Source organism: Antennarius striatus, chromosome 5 (genome assembly GCF_040054535.1).
Source record: "Antennarius striatus isolate MH-2024 chromosome 5, ASM4005453v1, whole genome shotgun sequence".
NCBI lineage: Eukaryota > Metazoa > Chordata > Actinopteri > Lophiiformes > Antennariidae > Antennarius > Antennarius striatus.
The window spans coordinates 20740520-20760405 of record NC_090780.1 but is presented as its reverse complement, the minus strand read 5'-3'; the positions used below and the strand labels follow the sequence as shown (position 1 = coordinate 20760405).

Below are 19886 nucleotides of genomic sequence, written 5' to 3'. Positions count from 1 at the left end.
GAGGAGAGACACACTCAGACACGCAACCACACAGACATCCCAGATGAAGAAGCGCAGACTGTGGTGACAGGACAAACTTTCAAATGCATGCCCCCCCCCCCGCCCCACATGGTGGCTCTGTGAATTATTGATCTGAGATAGTCCTTCTGATCCAAGCTGTGGAGACCTCCTACCTGTCAAAGAACCCCGCTACACACACATGCGTGGTTACTGGCTTTATTTGTGTGTCGCTGCGTCTCCATTCTCAGCGGTGCAGCTCAGTTTGTTTCTTGTTGTCTTTTTTTTTTTTTTTTATGTTGTTGTTTTTTTCAACCGCAAGGCCACAACATGTTTGTCTCCTTCACCGAGACGAGATTTATTCGACACCGTGTCATTCCTGGAATGCGTAAATCCATTAGTCCTGCTACGCATCTGTTATCACAACAATTGACAGTGATGATGGGGCGAATGATCAAATTATGTCATTATTTATGCGATGATTTCCTCGTGCCTTGATTGGCAGATGATAGGCATCATGAATAAATGTAATTTGTCTTACAGGATTATTGTCACGTCACAGCGATTACACGTATAAGAGTGCACTAATTGATGGGAGTTCACACAATACTTTGCATTATATCTGAACCTGCAGGGAACTACAGATCTTTGGCAAAGTGAGCAGTGGAGACAAAAATTGCAGCTGTGAAAGCAGCAGCGTGTTTCACTGTGGATGTGGGAGGACTGGGCTGGAAATTAAGAGAGAGGGTATCATGTTCAAACAGAGAGATGTTTTATGCAGAAACCGCCGTCACTGCTGAACGGATGAAGTAATTTCATTTTCATGCATGATCTGCAACCCCGCAGACCAGGGAAATTGCATTGGAGGGGAAGGGAAAGATAGAGAGAAAAAGAATCAGGCTTTCATTTTTCACCATTGGGCTCTGAGATATTCACATGACTTGAAATCATGGTAATGCTTCAGTCCAAATTAGAATAAAAAAGAATCAGTGGAGTGATGTGTTCAGAGTGATGGTGCGATTATAGAAAAGATATGGTTTTATTTACAGACAAATCAAACTGAACCATAATTGATACCTTAATGAAATCAATCATTATTACAGGGTTTTAAAGTGATATAATGCTGTTTTAAAGAATCTTTACTGTTATTAGATTACAGGTGCAGTGTTGTATTGTGATGTCTCTGAGTAAAGTGGTTCTCAACATAGGGGTGGAGGACCCTTCAAATAGGCACAAAATGAATCACTTTGGTCCTGACATAAAACTGAAAACATAAAAAATCTTGTGTCCACACAAATGAAGAAGTCTGTGGAGAAAATATCACTCCTGCCTTTCAAACAAAAACACAGCGGATCTCAACATTTTTGAAAACCACAAGATTTCATGTTATTTTTTATGCCAGTGTTGCATGAGAATGAGGCCGGTGAGACGGTGATCAGCATATCCATCAGTCTGGAACAAAGGTTCACAGTATTTTAATAAATCTTCATACATGTCTCTCATGTTCTAAGGATGTCCACTGTGGAACGAATAAAGGTTTATCTTATATGCAGAGAATCAAATGTTTTTGTGCAATTGTTACCAATGAACTAAAAATGTACTTTTTTTTTTTTTTTTAATTCCAGGATCAACTAATTTAGACTTGATCCAAACTAAAAACAGGTTTTATTTACCAAACACACACATTGGGAAAACACCCAACGCTGCTGAACTATTAAGTGAGAGATAGTTTTCATTTATAATTACCAGTATCTGAAGGAAACAGACCTGTGGGGTGAAGCTGTTTGTGTCCCTTATGTGCAGGAGTGAGAGTGGAGTATCTCATGTTATATTCTACAGTGAATTAATGTGAGTAATGTAAAGTTTTTGTAGGGAAATCGTCATTTCCAAATAAAAACAATCTGCATTTGGTTCTCAGATCATCACTGAATCATAAATAAATGCTTGGAGCGTTCCCTGTAATTGCAGCCTGAATGCATTAATGCTGGTGTGTAGTAATTAGATGAAACCAGAATATGCTATACTGTTAATTTGTGCTAATGGTTTTGTTATTGGAATATGAGTCTCCACCTTTTTTCGGTTTGTTACATGATTAGAATAACACCACTCATTGGACTAGAAATAACATATAATTTGACCTAATTGTCTCAAGCATCACATTTATACACTGCTGTCCAATGTGACTTAACGTTACGGTTAGATGAGAGAGAATTCATACACTCATTAAATATGGAGCTTCCAACAGCAGGATGTGAACTCACCATAAAGCACGAAAATAAAAATATGTGGCGATGGCTTGCCTGGCATGTTTCAAAGAAATTAAAGCAGCGCCTCTGGTCTCATTTGTTAAGTCGGTCCAAAAATTCACACTTTTTGTTGTCATGCAGGTTTATGTTCAAGACTGCTTCTAGACCAATCTTTAAAAATAGCTCAAGTTTATGAAACCGGGCTTAGCTGTTTTCCCATGTTTCCTGTCTTTTATCTATGCTAAGCTAACTAGCTCTTGGCTAGTTAAAATTTATAGTCATCAGTTCAACTCGTTCAACTTTTTTGGCAACAAAACAAATATTACATTTTTCTTGGACTTTCATGCAAAACTGGTTTTTCTAAAGATATATATTGATATATAAATAATTCCAACTCTTTCTTTCACATATTCGAACCCACTGGTTTGAGTAAATCCCATTAACATGGCTGCATTATTTGATGTGACATTAGAATCCTTGAAGCTTATTGAAAATCAATTTTTACAGATAGAAGAGCTACAGTTCCATTCCCCTTTGTCTTTGCAGTCATCAAGGTGCTGAGCAAAAGTATTGATATTTTTATTGCTGTTGCTGAGGAGACACTCATAGGGAAACTTATTCAAATGTCACATTTTGATTTGTGTGTGTGAAGCAACAACAGAGGTGTTAAAGTCAGAACTGATATGTAAAAGAAGGTAGTCGAGAGAAATGACACGTATGCTTTTCACATCCAGGCTGGTAGCCGCTAGAATATTTATCACAGCAACACAAGGTGTACATAGAAGACAAAGCAAGCCAAAAACTAAAGGATTCAGTCACATTGTTCTAACACTCTGCAGATTGTTGAATTTTCAATGTTCACTTCAGGCTGGAAGTTCAAAGTTTAAATTAAAAGAAAATAAGATGCTTGGAGCGAAATGTTATTATCACTGCATCTATCAACATCCCACGCATTGTGTCTTTCTCACAAACTTTTTGGTTGTAATCCAAAATGTGTTTTTATTTGACAGTCAATGTCACAATGCTTGAAAAATTTTGTGATCTCTGTATGCTGGAAAAGAAAAAGACTGAAAAGCCAAAAGTTAAGAAATAAAACTTGTCCCTCAAATTGAATTTGTTTCTCCCGTTCTATCCACAGATCCGCTCGGATCAGGACAAAGACGTTGGCATCCGTTACAGCATCACGGGAGCGGGCGCCGATCAACCCCCCAGTGGGATCTACAATATAGACCCCGTCAGCGGCAACATGTTTGTCACCCAGCCCCTCGACAGAGAGGAAAGAGCCTCCTTCCATGTAAGGAAGAAATTAGTTTCTGCATTTAATGTGTCCATTTACCAAGAAATTATCCCTAAGAATTGTGTCTAATGTTGTCTGCCAACAACTTGCGAGTCAGAGAGTCGGAGTCAGAGTTTTAGCTGTCGAACAATACCCTCACACCAACCTCTCCAAGCTTGGATTGTTGCTGACAGCAACAGTTAATTGACAAATCCCTTGGCTACCACTTCAGCCGTCATTTAGATTGAAGTGTAGCTGCACAGAGTTGAGCAGGATGGATAGAATAAAGCCAAGCAGAGTGGAGGTAGAGTGCAGGAAAAGTGTTGCATGTGTTATTTCCATCAGGGGTAATGAGCAGGTGCACCTTTAATGTGTCTATGAGTGAATTTACGGAATGCTAATTGATATGACTTGTCTCTCCGAAAAAGACCAGTCTTTTCTTTTCCCTAGCTCATCTCTCTTTCTCTAAGTGGTTCTCACTTCTCCTCTGTGTAATGCCCCCCCATCCCATTTCACCGCCCTCAGACGTTCACCTCCTTCACCTTCCAGATGTGCTGTTCAAAGGTGCAGGCCCACAGCTGCACACTTGTCCTGCATTTGGCACTTAACATTCCCAGTCCTGCCAACCTCAGAAAGTATTATGAGAAGCGCAATAGTGTAACCACAACACTGAGTTCACATATTTTTGCACTGCTTCACTTTACACATGGTTGTTCACCAACGCAGGTATTCAATCCCTTGTTATTCGCAGTTAATGCGTTCCAGGAAACACACACGATAGAGCGACAAACTATTCATCTTATTATTTACGGTAATTTAAATGTTAATGACCCCTCCCCATACTGATATTAAACCACCTTCTATCTGTATTACCTTTTCCCACACTCTTATCCACTGTTTAAAGCACTTTTGTGTCTCCAGGAAGTCCAATACTCACAGAACCGAGCGCACTTCCGGATGACGGTAGCCAATAGAATGCGCGTACTGCATCACGTGACTGTCTACCAAAAAACCATGATGAGATGAAGTCACAAGTGTTAATGCGAGAATGCACGAGGGTGCACTGTACATATATACAGTATGTGTGTGTGTGTGTGTATATATACACACACACACAAAATAAATATACTGTGTATATATATATATATATATATATATATATATATATATATATATTTACATATATACATATATCTCTCATAGTAAACAAGCAAACTAGCTGCATATTACATAATGCCAGGCTAACATTCTGTTATATACGTTATTTTCCAAAAGTCGTCTGGAGGTTAAATCCTCATAATCCTCTTGGTCGTAACAAAGTCAGATAAAACTCGATGTGTGTTGCTGCCAACTAAATAAATGACATAATTTATTTGTCAATGTCGTTCCCCCTTGAAGCCAGCAGCAACCTAAACACTGCTGCCTCTAGAAAAAGAAGCAAGAATAAACTTTAGTTTTGCACATGAACTCTGAAGGCATCACCTTATTTTTTAATGTCAGTATGCGCAGTGGCTAGGAGGTTTGCTTTCCAGACACACACATACACACACAAGGGAAGTTCAGCATTTAATTTGTGAATCGAATGTGCATGTGTTCGGCCATTGCTTGGCATGCGCACATTACAGGTTTTAATGTATCAACAATGACTAACACCTTCACTCAAGGTAAGGTGTGCCTGGTGTCAGACACACGACGCTGCTAGCCTGTCAGCATGATGGATGGACTACGCTGCTGATAGAGCTTATCCAGTGGCATGCTGCTGTCTCACAGGAAAAGTGGAGTAAAGGACAGTCTCTTTCAGCGTGCGCTCTGGCGCATTATAAATTCTGATGCAAACACACACTATGTGCCGTGACAAACAGACACAAAGCTGTAGATGATTGTGTTTTTGATTGGTTTGTCTCCTACCGCTGCAGCTGCATCCCATTTAGTAGTTTCGGATTGACGATGTTACCTCACTTCGTACCTAGAGGAAATGCTGCGTCTCATTTTGTAGCTTTTCACTCCACACCGGCTCTTAAGCTAACCCTACAAATTGGGATCAATAAAGAAGCAAGGTTTCAGGTCCCTGGGATGGAGCAGGCATGCAGTAAACCGTTCACACTTGACACAGCTTGTAGTGAATTAGAGTGACTCGAGGGCACTTCAGATTTAATACGGTTTCTAGTTTGCTTCCCATGGATCCACGCTGCTTGCAATAAAATATATGATTCAGTGTACGTACTGTACTCCATGTTTTACCCAGGTGAAGTCCGTTGTTTCCTTTCTTTCAATTTGCCAGGAAGTTGTCAGCGCCGGTGTTCTCTCCTAGGCTAAACTTTGCTTATTAGTTTGGGCCTCAAGTGAAAATAGAGACGAGGATGCTGTTTCTGACAGTGGCGCCGGGAGGAAGTGATCTGTGAGGTGAGCAGCGTAGGTGATTTTTTGTTTTGTGTCAAACAGATCTATGAGTCAGGAGAGCACAAGGAGAAGTTAGCAAATAAAACAACATAGTGATCGCTTATGTGTCTGTTTACGTGACTGTTGTGTGTGTGTGTTCGACACCAACACACTGATCACCATTACTTGCTACTGTTTTTTGGGATGTTTTTGTGCATTTTGACAGGAAGACAGATTAATTGGACTTAGAGTTTTGGTTGCTTAATGTTGTCACAGAACTATATTCTTAATATGGGTTAACAATCTGGGTTTTATTCTAACATCCCATCAATTTCTCTTCTGTGCACTTGAACCCAGTTGCATCTCTATCCATCCTGAGGCAGACAGCTTTTTATGGGGTAGTATTTCCTGTCTAAATCAAGAGTCTAAGAATAGAGTGTGTCATACATTGTACAGCTTGTAAAGTGCCTTTAGCCAAATGTGTTATATTGGGCTGCGGCCTATATATAACATTGGTTTTACTTGACTTAATGTCAATCAAATCTGCTATTACTGCTAAACTTTAAAATATAGGATCTTGTTTCATTGTGAAACCGGACTGAGGGTCTGTAGCTAATGACTAGAGTAGAGCTGACTGAGCATCAGTTTGCCTGTACGCGTGAAGCATGTTAGCACAGTTAGCGTTAAGATAATATAACCTAAGGCTGAGGTTGATTGGAAAATAATTTGGTCATTAAAGAAGGTAGTGAATCATCAAAGTCATTAATATACTGTACATTGTCAGGGGATGACAAAGTCCTGTGGTAAATTTGATATATACTGATTGATTATTCATTTAATGAGTGAGCTTTCGGCTACTGATCAGACAATTATTTTCCCTAATTACAAATTTAGCCGACCTTTGCCACTTTTAATTCAGCCACTGATATATTTCCGTGTGGACTAGCAGACTGGTGATAGACCGACGATGCAAATGTGGAAACGGAATGATAATAAATAAGATTTGATATTTGTTAGGTTTGTTTGAGTGATGGCAAGAAAATTAATGTCCAGAGTTTAAGATGAATAAAAATAAAAAGAGTGACATTGAGGAAGTGGTCTTTGTGAGTTTTATTAAATGAGCACAAAGGAAAAAATAGAAGTCTGCAGAAAGGTCAAATGCACAGGTAGCTTCTGACCACTAGTGAAGAGTGTGTTCTAAAGTAGACATGTGATATGCTACAGGTACCAGACGCCTTAGAGCCCATAATATAGGGCAGAACACAGTGAGAATGTCAAGGTTTCATGATATTCAGCTGTGATGTCTACATTATTTTAGTCATTCATGCATTCATTCGCTACTGATTCTTCAGCTGTGCGGGTCACAGGGGTTACTGAAGCCTATCTCAGAGGACTTACCATGTACATTATTTTTTATAAATTATTAAATGATTATTTATGGTAAAATAATTAAGAATATTAAGTGGTAGTACCAATCACTAAATATGGAGTATCTGAGAAACGCCTCAAAATTCTGTGCATAAGAAATCACAGAAGGCACATGTCCTGAACCCAACATAGTGATTCCACGACCAGCTCTACTCTGATTGGCTCACCACAATTATGAAGTTCTTTCATTGAACTTTACTAAAAGAGCTTCAGTAGTGATGGCTTCATCACAATCATACCAAACCAGTGGTATGATGGAAGTAACGGCCCCATAGTTAGATTCGTAAATGTAAAAGTGAAGCAACATGCATGTAAAGATTTCCTGCTATCACTGGCGGAGGTAAACATCCACGTAAATATTTATGCATAGTTGGCACAAGCAACAGTAAGCTACGATATTTCAGCAGAGAAAGAAAAGGGCATTATATAAAAGGTTGTCAAGGATTTTTTGAGGTGTTGTTGTGGTTACACTATTGGGTTAGGGTCAAGTGAAACACATACAAATTGTATTTTTTCTCCTTGTTTTGTCCAATCATACTAAAGTTCACCCTTCAGTATACGTAAATGTCAGCTCACACACATGCATTTGCACTCAGTGGGCCACACACACACACACACACACACACACACACACACACACACACACACACACACACACACACACACACACACACTCATTGACTTTAGGGCACATTTTCAACTCCCCCACGCAGACACACCTAAAAAACATAAAGGTGGTAGGATGCATACATACATTACATGTGGAAATAGATATGATGTAGTGCACACATATACACAGTCGTTGAAAAAATTCTAGTTTGACAAAATATACACATAAAAACGCACAAAAATACACAGTTATGATCACACTGCTAAAGCGGTCATGCGTATCGCACATCCCTCTGTGTGCAGTGTTCACAGCTGAGAAAACAGATTGGTTTGGGGGGTTTTTTTCTGTGTTTGTTGGGTCTTTTCTGCATGTTTACTTGGTCTGCTTCAGCCAATGGAAAACCAGCATCTTGACGATCAATAAGTAGCTAAATCAGAGCTCTCTTGATTGGCTGCTTGTGTGTAACTACGGGGTTGTGTCGGGGACTGTGTTTGCATGCCTCAACACACATCCAAATTGGCTGATGCTCCGGCAGGCGTTTGTTTGGATCCTGAACCAGCGGAGACAAAAGCCAACGTGATTAGTTGTCTTTCTGAGTAGGGGAAGCCGCCATTCGATCTTTCATGTCAACCTGCAATACATCACTTCCAGCAAACAGGTTTGCAGACACATCTCCTGAAGTGTGTTGTGGCAGAGACAATATCTCGCATCCAGAGTGCCAACGTAGACAAAAAGAGACTTCATTCCTGCTCTTTACCAGCCAAACTGTGATTGAATAACATTTCTCCAAGGAATATGAGTTTCTGTGTAAGTCACAGAGAACAGTGCTAGTTGGGTTCCAGGGTTATTTCAAAGCTCTGCGTTACGTTAGATATCATTAGTGGGGAGAGTCGAGGGTGTGTAACAGCAGCACTGGAGATTAAGACGTCCCACTGTAGATGATGATTGCTTTTGTCAGTCTTTCCTGTTCAACCCTCCCCCTCCGCAAATACACACACACACACACACACACACACACACACACACACACACACACACACACACACACACACACACACACACACACAGTCTCTCTGTTTTCATCTCTCATTTACATGTACAAGGCTCAGTCACTTTCTTCCTCTCCTTCCCATCTCATTTGCCTTTTCCCCCATGTTGCGTTTCATTTCATTCACTTCATCTTTGCTCTCTCTCTCTCTCTCTCTCTCTCTCTCTCTCTCTCTCTCTCTCTCTCTCTCTCTCTCTCTCTCTCTCTCTCTCTCTCTCTCTCTCTCTCTCTCTCTCACACTGTGCATTGTCAGGGAGCAAGTCATCAGTCAGAGACAACCATCCAAATGGCTGACGTTGTCAAACCAAACCTAGGCAAACAATCTTCCCTCACAAAGAAAAGGCACAGCATGAGCCGCGACACCTCTCTGATATTTTTAGGCCTCTGGCTGTGCTAACAACAAAATAGGTGTTGTTTGTGTGTCTGGAACATTTCACTACACTTTTCCCCTTTCTCTATTGTTGTGGCCCATGCAAAAATACAAAGGGTATACTAATCCCCCAGTTGAAGACACAAACATTTGCTAATATAATGAAGTTTCCAGTTAACAAAGTCAAAGTTATGCTGTGTGAGTTTCTTCCAGTCCAGACAACCTGTATAGTTTCCAATAAATCAAGCCAGTGGCTCAGGTTCACCCAAGCTCACATTCGTAGCTGGCTGTTAATGGATCCTTTTGCTCTTTTACTTCCAGCTGCGAGCGCATGCGGTAGACATGAACGGTAACCAGGTGGAAAATCCAATCGACCTGTACATCTATGTGATCGACATGAACGACAACAGGCCGGAGTTCCAGAACCAAGTCTATAATGGCTCCGTGGCTGAAGGGTCCAAACCAGGTAAGAAGCTCATGGCCTGAAGGTTCTGGGTTCACCTCAGGGTTTGAATGCGTTTACAGGATGATTTCAGTTTGTATGTCGTCTCCGTGGGTTCCCTCCACGTCTTCTGGCTTCCTTTCAAAACCCCAAAAGACTAATTGTTTGTAAATGTGATTGTCTTTTGTTGTTTTTACATTCTGTTTCAAACTGGGGATGTATTGTAATTGATGTTGTTTCTGTTGTGTTGGCCCCGGTACCTCTCCAGGGGTTCTCCAGGGACTCTATCCTGGGATAGAGTCCAGCCCCCCCCCCCCCCTGACCCTACATAGTGGTTACAGAAAATGGATGGAAGAATGAATTGCATTACTAAGCAACAGATCACATACTGAGTTCCATTTTCAGAGAATTAAGGGGCTTTTTTCATGTGCATGATTATCCACTTGATATTCCATTGATAGCTGCCATTACAGCTAATGAACCCAATCAAAATCCACTTGCGTGTCATTTAGTTGGATTTATTGTATTGGTCTGAACAAAATTCCACTTCCATTCTAAGAAAACCTTAAAATTGAAATCATACTTATATTATTTTATGAATAAACATCATCAAAAGTATGAATCATGTGGTGTGAGTTTACTGTGACTCCTCATTTTGGTTGGGTCAGTCCAGGGCAAGTTCACAAATACTTGAGGTCCAGTGTCTTGACTGGATGGATCATTATCAGATTCTGCAGAGCATGGAGAGACGTAGGCTTTACCCCACAAACAGAGAGTTGTGGTCAATGCGAAGCCTGAAAGGAGGGCAGAATGTACAAGTAGCTTTCATGTCTTGACTGCAAGAACTCTTGTTCTAACAATGAGACCCAGAGGACCCATGTTTGTCTTCACAGCATTCAGATATTGTTCTGCTGCAAAAGTTTAATCTCAAGGGGATTTGTAAACAATATAGGAAAGTGTGTGGTGTGTCTGTGCATGGATGAGCAAGTATGGAATTTACTCTGTGTGTGTGTGTGTGTGTGTGTGTGTGTGTGTGTGTGTGTGTGTGTGTGTGTGTGTGTGTCTGTGCGTGCGTGCTTGTGCGTAGGGTTGACTACTGGTTACTCCTCAGTGGAGCATGGGTTTATATACAGAGCTTCTAATTAGTGAGGGCAACCAGACATTCTGAAAGCTGCTTTCTTCTTTTTTATTTTTTATTTTTACTCCGATACTCTCGACTTCATGTAAAATGAGTGTGCGGAATGGTAGTCGGAATTAAATTTTGTTTTGAAAGAAGAGAAATCTCTGATAGCAGTTAACAAAGACCGTACTACACAATGTAAAGTATAATTCAGTGGCGGGCCCTGCATTGCACACCTAGGCCTTCAGTGATGTTGTACTTTGTCAAGCAGAGTCTTGCTGGCCCTGACTGCCCACCACTGGTATAATTGCTCTGTTCTTTAATAAACATTCACAATTAAGGTTTGTTTATGGTGCACATACTGTAATGTTAGGTGCTGAGAGTTTTGTGTTTTAAAAAAGAAAAGCATCTTGCAAAGTGCGGCACTTTTTTTGTCTTCTGTTGCTAAGTCCTCGGTCTCGTAATTGATGAATTTTAAATTAGAAGTATAGGCTGCACAATTTGACTACCATAGCTGCCTGTTTAATCGAAGAAAGAAAGAATGACAGCGATTCATCTCCACTGTAGGTTTAAGAAGACGTTTAATGCTTTTCTGGCCCATTTAAGCTTTTAATATATATTCCACCAGTTACATAAATCTTTTACTCACTAAAAATGGACCCAGTTTAGACCTCAAGTGAAGTGCTGCGCAGTTTTGCTGAAGTCAGTTTTTATACCCAGCAGCATTCCCAAAAAGAGACACAGTAAGATTTAGGTAATGTACATTTATCAGTAACAACTTTGACTAAACTCTTTTGTATGCACTTTTGAAACCTCTGCTGCAGTGAATCAAAAAACCTGAGGCGATAGCCGAAAAAAATGAAGCTTCAACAAAAAAGGTCTCTCAAATATAATAGAAAGACACAGAGGCATGTAAAGCACGAATAGTTTTCTTTTTTTTATTATTAAAGTGTCTCACATTCTTTGTGTTTTTCACCTTCCTTTGAGGGTTCAACCTTCACCAAGCCAGAAAAATGCCTCAGCATCTGATATTTATTACTATTCTGATTCCATGCAGTTCTTCACTTCTCTTCTTTCCGAACCTTTTAGGACGCTGTGTACATGAAGTGGAATGGGAATAAATACTGATCTACTAACATAAGCAAAGAAGATATATTAAATGCTTCTTTTTTTAAATTTAAACTACACTTTTTTTAATGATAGAGAGCTTTCATTTATCTTTAACCTGTATGTCATTGGTCCAAGGAGCTGAGATCCTGAAAACCTTTTTAAAGACGGAAGTAATCTGGTAGGATATCATTAGTGTCTACGTGTAATTTCTTTAATCATCCACAGTTTTGTCAAGGAAAAAAATGTATAACCATTCCAAATTTTCATATCTCCATGCACTAATGGCTTGGGGGTGATTCAGAGCTCATGCTCCCTTATCCTAGGGGAAACTTAATTGAAGATATATTTATCTGCAGCGTCTCAGCATGAAGATGGAGCTAGATACCTAAAACGTAGAAAAGTTTCAGCCCGAAGAATGAATTAGATAGACCCAAGCATAAAGGAGCCCTCATTCTGTTCGTCGTATTCGTTGTGCGTGACAAATAATCCAACAGAGGAATGTGTCAGTTATGTTTGTAATATGCTTAAACATGTAGGGCTTAGCAGAAATAAAGAAAGGGGGATTTGTGTGCGGCTGCAGCAGCATTACAGTTGTATCTACGGATCCAGATATCAAATGTTCTCTGAAGCATGACCACACATCATTGCATCTAGCGCCGAAGAACTGTCATCAAAGAAGGAAAGAACCGCCTTTATCAAGATCATCGCGCGTTGACGTAGGGAGCGATTCGATCAAACCATAAGCTAGGAACTGTTTGAAGCCCCCGTTTCCAGTTTGAGTCACTTTCAGCTCTTGTTAGTGAGGACTGGATGGAATTAAAGCTGGACTCCAGAGATCACCCAAGAAAACCTCATAAACCTGAATGCAAAATGTTCTGGCAATGTTCTTCATTTAATAAAAAACATACTCATTTTTCAACAGAAGTTTTGTCTACATATATTCAGCACTATGATGTACACCTAAGAGTGTCTACAGGTGGTAATACTAGTCCATTTGACAGGATTTTGTCAAAAACTGAAGTTCAGTAGTTCCCTCACCCTTCACACAAACTCTGACAGAAAGTTTCTGGACCGACTTCCACATAAAATCCATCAGAAATGAGAACACAACACCAAAACTAGCGGTTGATGCCTTCTTCCAAGGAGCAATCTTGGTTCCTCTCTCTCTCTCTCTGTCCTCTCTTTGTCTCTTTTGTAGAGCCGGCCGACAGTTTTGAGATAGAAACTTCCTGTCTCAATCTTGCCTGGGGGCAGTAATTAGGCACTAGCAAAGGATGGACGCAGTGATGTTGTTGAGCAGAAGGGGGGGACAAATGAATGATGTTTCAGTCGGTGTTGGAGAAAGACTTTGTGGACATTAAGCACCGCTGTCCTCCTTACTGTTGGTCGAGGTATGTCATAGTGAGAACTCAGGAAACTCAACAAGGCTACAGGAAAAGTTGTCTGTGACACAAAAGGTCGGCGGACAACACGACTGCCTCAGTGTAAAGGATTGGTGGTTTTTAATGGTGTGTTTCTGTAGGAAAGCAGTGTCAGACAGAGGCTCTATCATACTTGTAGGTATGATAGAGACTTGTCACCGCTTCATTCTAGTACTATTCTGCACTGCTTTTCTGCATTGAAATACTGTCAAAACCTCATCAGTGCCTTTGTAGCCTCACCGCTAATAAAATAATCTTTACATGAAATTATAAGGTACTTAATTTTCCATATCAAACACATTAGCACATACCAATTTAGCTCCGAGTATAGACTTCAAAGCCTTTCTGAATAAATATACTGCAGATGCATAAGTAATGGAAAAGAGGACACGAACAGAAGGAAGGGCAGCACTTGGTTTTCTTTTGTGCTCTCAAGTTAGATTACCTGCCTTTTCTGGTTCTCTCTTTTAAATTGTGTCCTAATATTATAATACAGTATAACTTTAAGGTTAATCACAGTGTAAATATTTATACCTACTTCTCAGCTGGAGTTGGATCGTGGAGATGCTTGTTTTCATTAGATCAGTTGGATGGTCATTTTTGATGCCTTGGTACATTTGATAACTGAGTTTAACTTTCATTTGGTCTTGTTCACAAGTAATGCGAGGATTGTAGTAAAAGTGACCTTTGCATCAAATTTTGAACACTACCAATATCTCCCTCACACCTTCTGCTCGTAATTGAAAGGGTAAGTCAATGTACCTGTGTCAGCAGAAAGTTGATGGCTCCATTAGAGCGTTTCTTTGTTTGTTTGTTTGTTTGCTTGTTTGTGTGAATGATACTGTATGTGTCCTCTTAATAATTGGCCCCAAGATTCACCAGGTTTCAACCTTTTTTCCGAATCCCCTTTCCTCTCAACCTCTGTCTCCTCCCACATGTCTATTTCCTTCACCCCGGCCACTATTTCCACCTCTCTCTTCCCTCTATTGATGAAAGCTATCATCCAATTACACTGTCCATTCCATCTCACTCCCTACCTTCTCTTTATTGTTGCTGTCATGCAATCTTCGTAAACTTTTCTACCTCAGTCTTCACTTTTTTTTTTTGCTTTTTTTTTTTTTGCTTTTCAGTCTTCCTCTTTTACATATATTTGCATCACTCTATCTCACCACTTCGTGTCTTCTCCATCTTCAGTCTAATTTGAGGGCACATGTTGGCTCTGAGTTGCTAATATTTGGGCAGCGGATAGACCTCACCGGTGATCTCGAGTCACGTGAGCAAAATGGCCAACAATATGTCCGCCTGCCACCAGTTAGATTTTCAGCTCCAGCAATTTTGGCGGAAAAGCAATTAGGCTTTGGAATTAGTGTTCAAATTAAAGAGGAATTAATCAGGCTCAGAGATTAACCCTTTCAGGCATGGCTACCACCCTTTGGATCTCTAGCTGCAATCAACTTCACTGAATCCCCCTTACTGAAGGGAAAGGTAGCAGCACCGACTATGATTGAACACAGTCGGTATCTCCCTCCGTACTGGAACGAAATGGTTGATTATATATTGACGTTGCCCTCGGTGGAATAGCGGTAATTGTTTTTCTTCCTCTGTCTTTCCTTGGAGTCGTTTCATTTCCTTTATGGACAAAGTGACGAATCCTGCTTTGAAACTTAATGATGTTTGAAATAGAATCTGAGGCTACAATTATCCTGTCCATACAGGCTGTCACAGAAATTATGATGTCATCCTGTCTGGGCTATGGCAATACAAACTCCTGGAACTGCTCAAACCCACAAAAGCACACCGACCTGCCATTGGTGAAGTGGCTGTTTTGGCTTGGCTAAAATGTTAACATTGGTAATGCGGAAAGTCGTGAAACAAAAATTGACATTCATATTCTAGACTGATTTTGATTGCTTTTGATGTGATAATGAACATCGCTGGTTTATTGCCTGCCCTGCATGGCACCCACCACCCACCATCATTCCCACCGCATGACTAATTCAGAAGACTAATTCATTAGTCGTTAAGTCACGTTTTGGTCCCCACTGACTTGAAAACATGTCTCTTTTTTTTTTTTTAATCATCACAAATTTTAAGGTGTCCAATTATTTTTTAGCTTGAAATGAAGGCATTAAAAAATTGCTGCCATCTCCGTTTTCTACTTCAGGACCCATGTCCTTGTCTCCCTCATTATTTTTTTTTTTCACTCCACTTACAGTGTCTTCTCTTCCTGGCATGTTGGTGCTTCCGCCATCCCTTTCCTCTTCGTTCCCACTCCGGGGAGCTGCTGGTCTTTTTCACTCGGCAGCAGCAGCTGCCTGTAAACAGCTGTCTGATTGAAAGTGACATTTTCAGAGAACCCTGTGAGAGAGGTGATCTCTCCTCTTTCCAGAACAAAGTGCTCCTAATTGCCTGGTTGCATTTGCGAGCGTCAGCTGACAAAGTCGTGCAAATCAATAATTCTGCTGCCTGTATATGCAGGGACACAGGGCCTCTCACCATGAATCGTACTGTGAGGACACACACGCACACGCGTGTTCAGATGCACGCATGTAATGCCTCCAAGTCGCAGACATGCACACACTCTTCAGCCGCAGTCCAGCCGTCTCTGCTGTCTGCCTTAAATGGCGGTGTTTATCCGTGATTCTAAGACAAATAGGGAGAAAGCATCGGAGCATTAAGGGCAGTCACGGTGATACTGAAGGCTGAACTAATGGATGGTGGAAATCGCAGAAGACCTAGCGCTGCTCATTACTAAATGGACTCTGCAGATGTGGAAACTTTGCCCCTCTAGCTTGTTATAGAACAAAACAGCACAGCTTACAAAAGAGGCTTATTTAACAGATTTGTTTGTGTTTCTGTGCTTTCGCTCTAAAAGTTCCTTGACAAAGATAATGTCACAGCCATTTGTAAAGTGATTGAAATGTTGTTTTTAAACAACTTTCTTGTCTAGCTTTTAAAAAAAATATATTTTCTACTAACAGTAATAGGCCTACACGGAGCCTTTATTATTGAGCAAAATGCATGAGTACAAAGAACCTTGAAAACAAAGTCTTTTAATTAATGTCGCCTCTCATTTTGCTATCTTTTGTTTTGTTTCTTTACAAATTCATCTACTTTCACTTGACTAACAAATCGCTCCTCCACAGGCTCATCTGTGATGCAGGTGACAGCCGCCGATTCAGACGACTCCACCACAGCTAACGGCATGGTGCGCTACCGGATCCTCTCTCAGACGCCCCACAGCCCGATCCCCAACATGTTCACCATCAATAGTGAGACTGGAGACATAGTGACGGTCGCAGCGGGCCTGGACAGAGAGGTCAGTCTCAGTTGCATTCAATGCACTCACCTAGTTATAAAATTCCTTGTTGTGATTACACATTCTGATGTAGAACGCCATGACACTCTCCTCCGTGTTTTTTTACCGAGTGATGTTTGCTGCTCGTCGATCTGAAATGCAGTTTGTCTTTATGTATCACACAGTTAGTTCTCATCACCCTAAAGAGTGCCTGACAGTAAAATCCTAAGGATAAATTTAACAAGGCAGGTTCGACCAGTCCATTAAAATTCACATACCTCGAGCCAGTTTTTTCAGTTCCTGTTTGAAATGCTTGCATTGAATCTTTGTCAGAATTAAAGCTGAACCGCTGATCCTTGACATCCTCAGATACCAAAAGGAAATGAAGCAGATGATGACATTTGTGTTGAGTTTTGCAGCCAACAACAAAATTGATATTCAAGAACCCATTGGCCATTTCCTCCTGCACAGCTAAAGCAGCCTGTCTGCTTTTTATTTCATTGACTGTATATGATGACTCACATTAATAACACTGAATATGAGTCAGTTAATGCATTGGAAAATACATTCATGCCTAGTGTCCTGTGTAGCTTTTTCATACGTATTGGGGTTTCTGAGCAGCAACGTCGCCTCTGGCAGTGTCTGACTAAATTCAAGGTGAAATAACCTGTCATTCTCAACATCTGCGTCACTGTGTCAGAGGAATAGATTTTGCAGCTGGACAACGCAGCTTTCTCTACCCATATAAGCATGCACTAGGGAAAGCTTAGCTTTAATTTAATATTATTGCAATCAATAGTAATGGAATGTTCATGTAAAATTTGGTAAATTACTGTATTTAGCGCTATACAGAGAGGAACTGGAAGGAGAAAGGTTGGAGTAGCGTATGCAGTAAAGGTACAGCTCCAAAGCTGTTCACCCTGGTTCCCTTACGCTAAAATAATCTAGCTTGTTGACACCATTCTGTTTGAAAAGGTAATAGTCATCAATCATCACTTCTAAACTAACAACCTTGCTTTGACCACCCAGGCGTTTCTCTCATCACCAGCTTTGGAGTTACTCCACCATGTCTCGCCCACTCAAGGGACAACTGGTCAATAAACCCAATCCATGTGATCATCCATTATTTCAGCCTTTCTGCAGAGTGCCATACCACGTGAACACACATATAAAACACTGTGGCGGAGTGATTCACAGCACCTTGTGTATGTGTGGATGTGGTGATATCAAATTAATTATGTGTAGGTTCGCTGCAATATGGGCAAATCACTATTATAGGTGCTGAAATTACGGTTTGTTTATTTTTTTCAACATTGATGACATTGTGTTGAAAAATACAAGCTTCTTTGTGAATGCATTTTCTCTGCGTGCAATATGCTATTAAAAACCATGCCTTCCTGGATTTTTCCCTGAATGTATGTAAACCTTACAAATCCCTGCATGGTGCACAACCAGCAGCTTCTCAAATATGTATAGCATAAAAAACCATGAATTACATTATCAATAATTTGATTTATTATAGTGTATCAATATAAATTAGGGGCTAATCTCTGATGTTTGTGTGTTTGTGTTGCAGGGTTGATTTAAAGCTTGAGATCTGTGCCTCACACCCGTCTTGTGGTTCACTATTGCTGTGTGTATCTGTTGCTCGCTGTGGTTGTTAGCCAACCCACACACCACAACATTCAATATGCCTGCACCAGCTTCCGTCTTACTCTGCTAATGAGGAAAGTCATGTTTACCATCCTGATCATCCTGTCTGAGGCCTGCCTCCTTTCACGCACATGGACAAATAAATAATTCCTCTGCGGCGTAAGATTTTAAAAAAAGAATAAAGGGCAAGGCAGAATCAGAAAAATGTTTAAATTCAAACTTTTCCTCATAACTTAGTTGACTAATTTTACTGCAGGCATTTAAACACTTTTGACTGTTTCCCATAACGTTTATATTCTGAGAAGTCCCAATGGTCTCTCTCGGTATTAAACTCAGCCAGGCATCACTTCTGAAATTTAAAAAGGATTTCAGTGGTGCTAGATTAACTTATTTAGAGAACAAATATGGTTTAAATGTCAGAAACAATACCAGGTTTTGTTAAAAGCATAGAATACATCAGTGCCCAGTCAGATCTCGTACAAAGCTGGCACGGCATGATAGCGTGACACATTGGGACAATAAAAAAAATGAGTAATGAGTGTGAGCCAGCTCTGTGTCCCTGTTTCCAGCTTGGCCTGGGCAGCAGCAGTAGCAGCTGATGTGAGTGAGTGAAAGCTCATTAATCTGGACACATCAAGCCAGGAACAGTTCCACCTGCCTCTGATCCTCCCACTAAAACTGGGACACACCTGGGAGTTCACCCACCTGCTGTCAAGGTCATCAACACAAGCGCACAAACACACTCAGACGCATGGGTACGGGTGTGTGTACACTCCCGTGGCATTTAGAAGTAACCATAATAAAATATAAATAAATGCTTTTTGTGACATCATCCCCATCCACCTCGGTGTTGTCTAATTAGAATATTCATGAGCTAATTAAGGGGTGAAAAAGGTTCTATCATGTCGAGGATATTGGGGGTACATAGAGGTTAGCCTGGTATCGCTTACCTCTGACACCACTGAATACAAATTATTGTCGCTCGCTTACTGCCAGCCCCCCCCCCCCCCCCCATTCACATGACCTCACATGCCTCCCCCCTGCTCCTCATCACAGCCCTAACAAGCTGCATTATGCAGCGAATGTGCCTGACTCCATATTTCTTGCTCGTTGGGTATAACATGATGTTGTACGTAGGAGTTTTGGTGGGTTTTGTTTCATATTTGAGATGCGATGCCTCTAAGAGGTTCTGGGCAGAATGCAGATTAAAGCCTTTGATGGTTTGGGTTGGGTTTTATTCATTTATGTACAGAAATGCGACAGCCTGCTATTGAAAAAAACACATTCATAATGAAGCAGCAGGTAGCGAGCAGAGCGTTAGATGTCAGGGTACTGCAGCTGGCATGGATATTCTTCCTTTGTGCCCTCTCTCCATGGCTCCCATTCCACTGGCAGGCAAATCTGTTGTCTTTCATTACCCAGGGCTGTCCCAATCTTCCATGATTGTAATGGTCTGGCATGACATGATGTGGTGTGGCCCAGTGCCAG

General features: G+C 40.8%; 1 protein-coding gene across 1 annotated transcript in view; it reads left to right on the top strand.

The window, feature by feature from the left end:
* Nucleotides 1-19886, top strand: part of cdh4 (cadherin 4, type 1, R-cadherin (retinal)) — a 171966-nt gene that overhangs the window by 129863 nt on the left and 22217 nt on the right. Inside the window, exons 6-8 of the mRNA XM_068316285.1 lie at nucleotides 3382-3537; nucleotides 9676-9820; nucleotides 16594-16766. Coding sequence (XP_068172386.1) covers nucleotides 3382-3537; nucleotides 9676-9820; nucleotides 16594-16766 — 474 coding nt within the window. The remainder of the gene's footprint in view (nucleotides 1-3381; nucleotides 3538-9675; nucleotides 9821-16593; nucleotides 16767-19886) is intronic.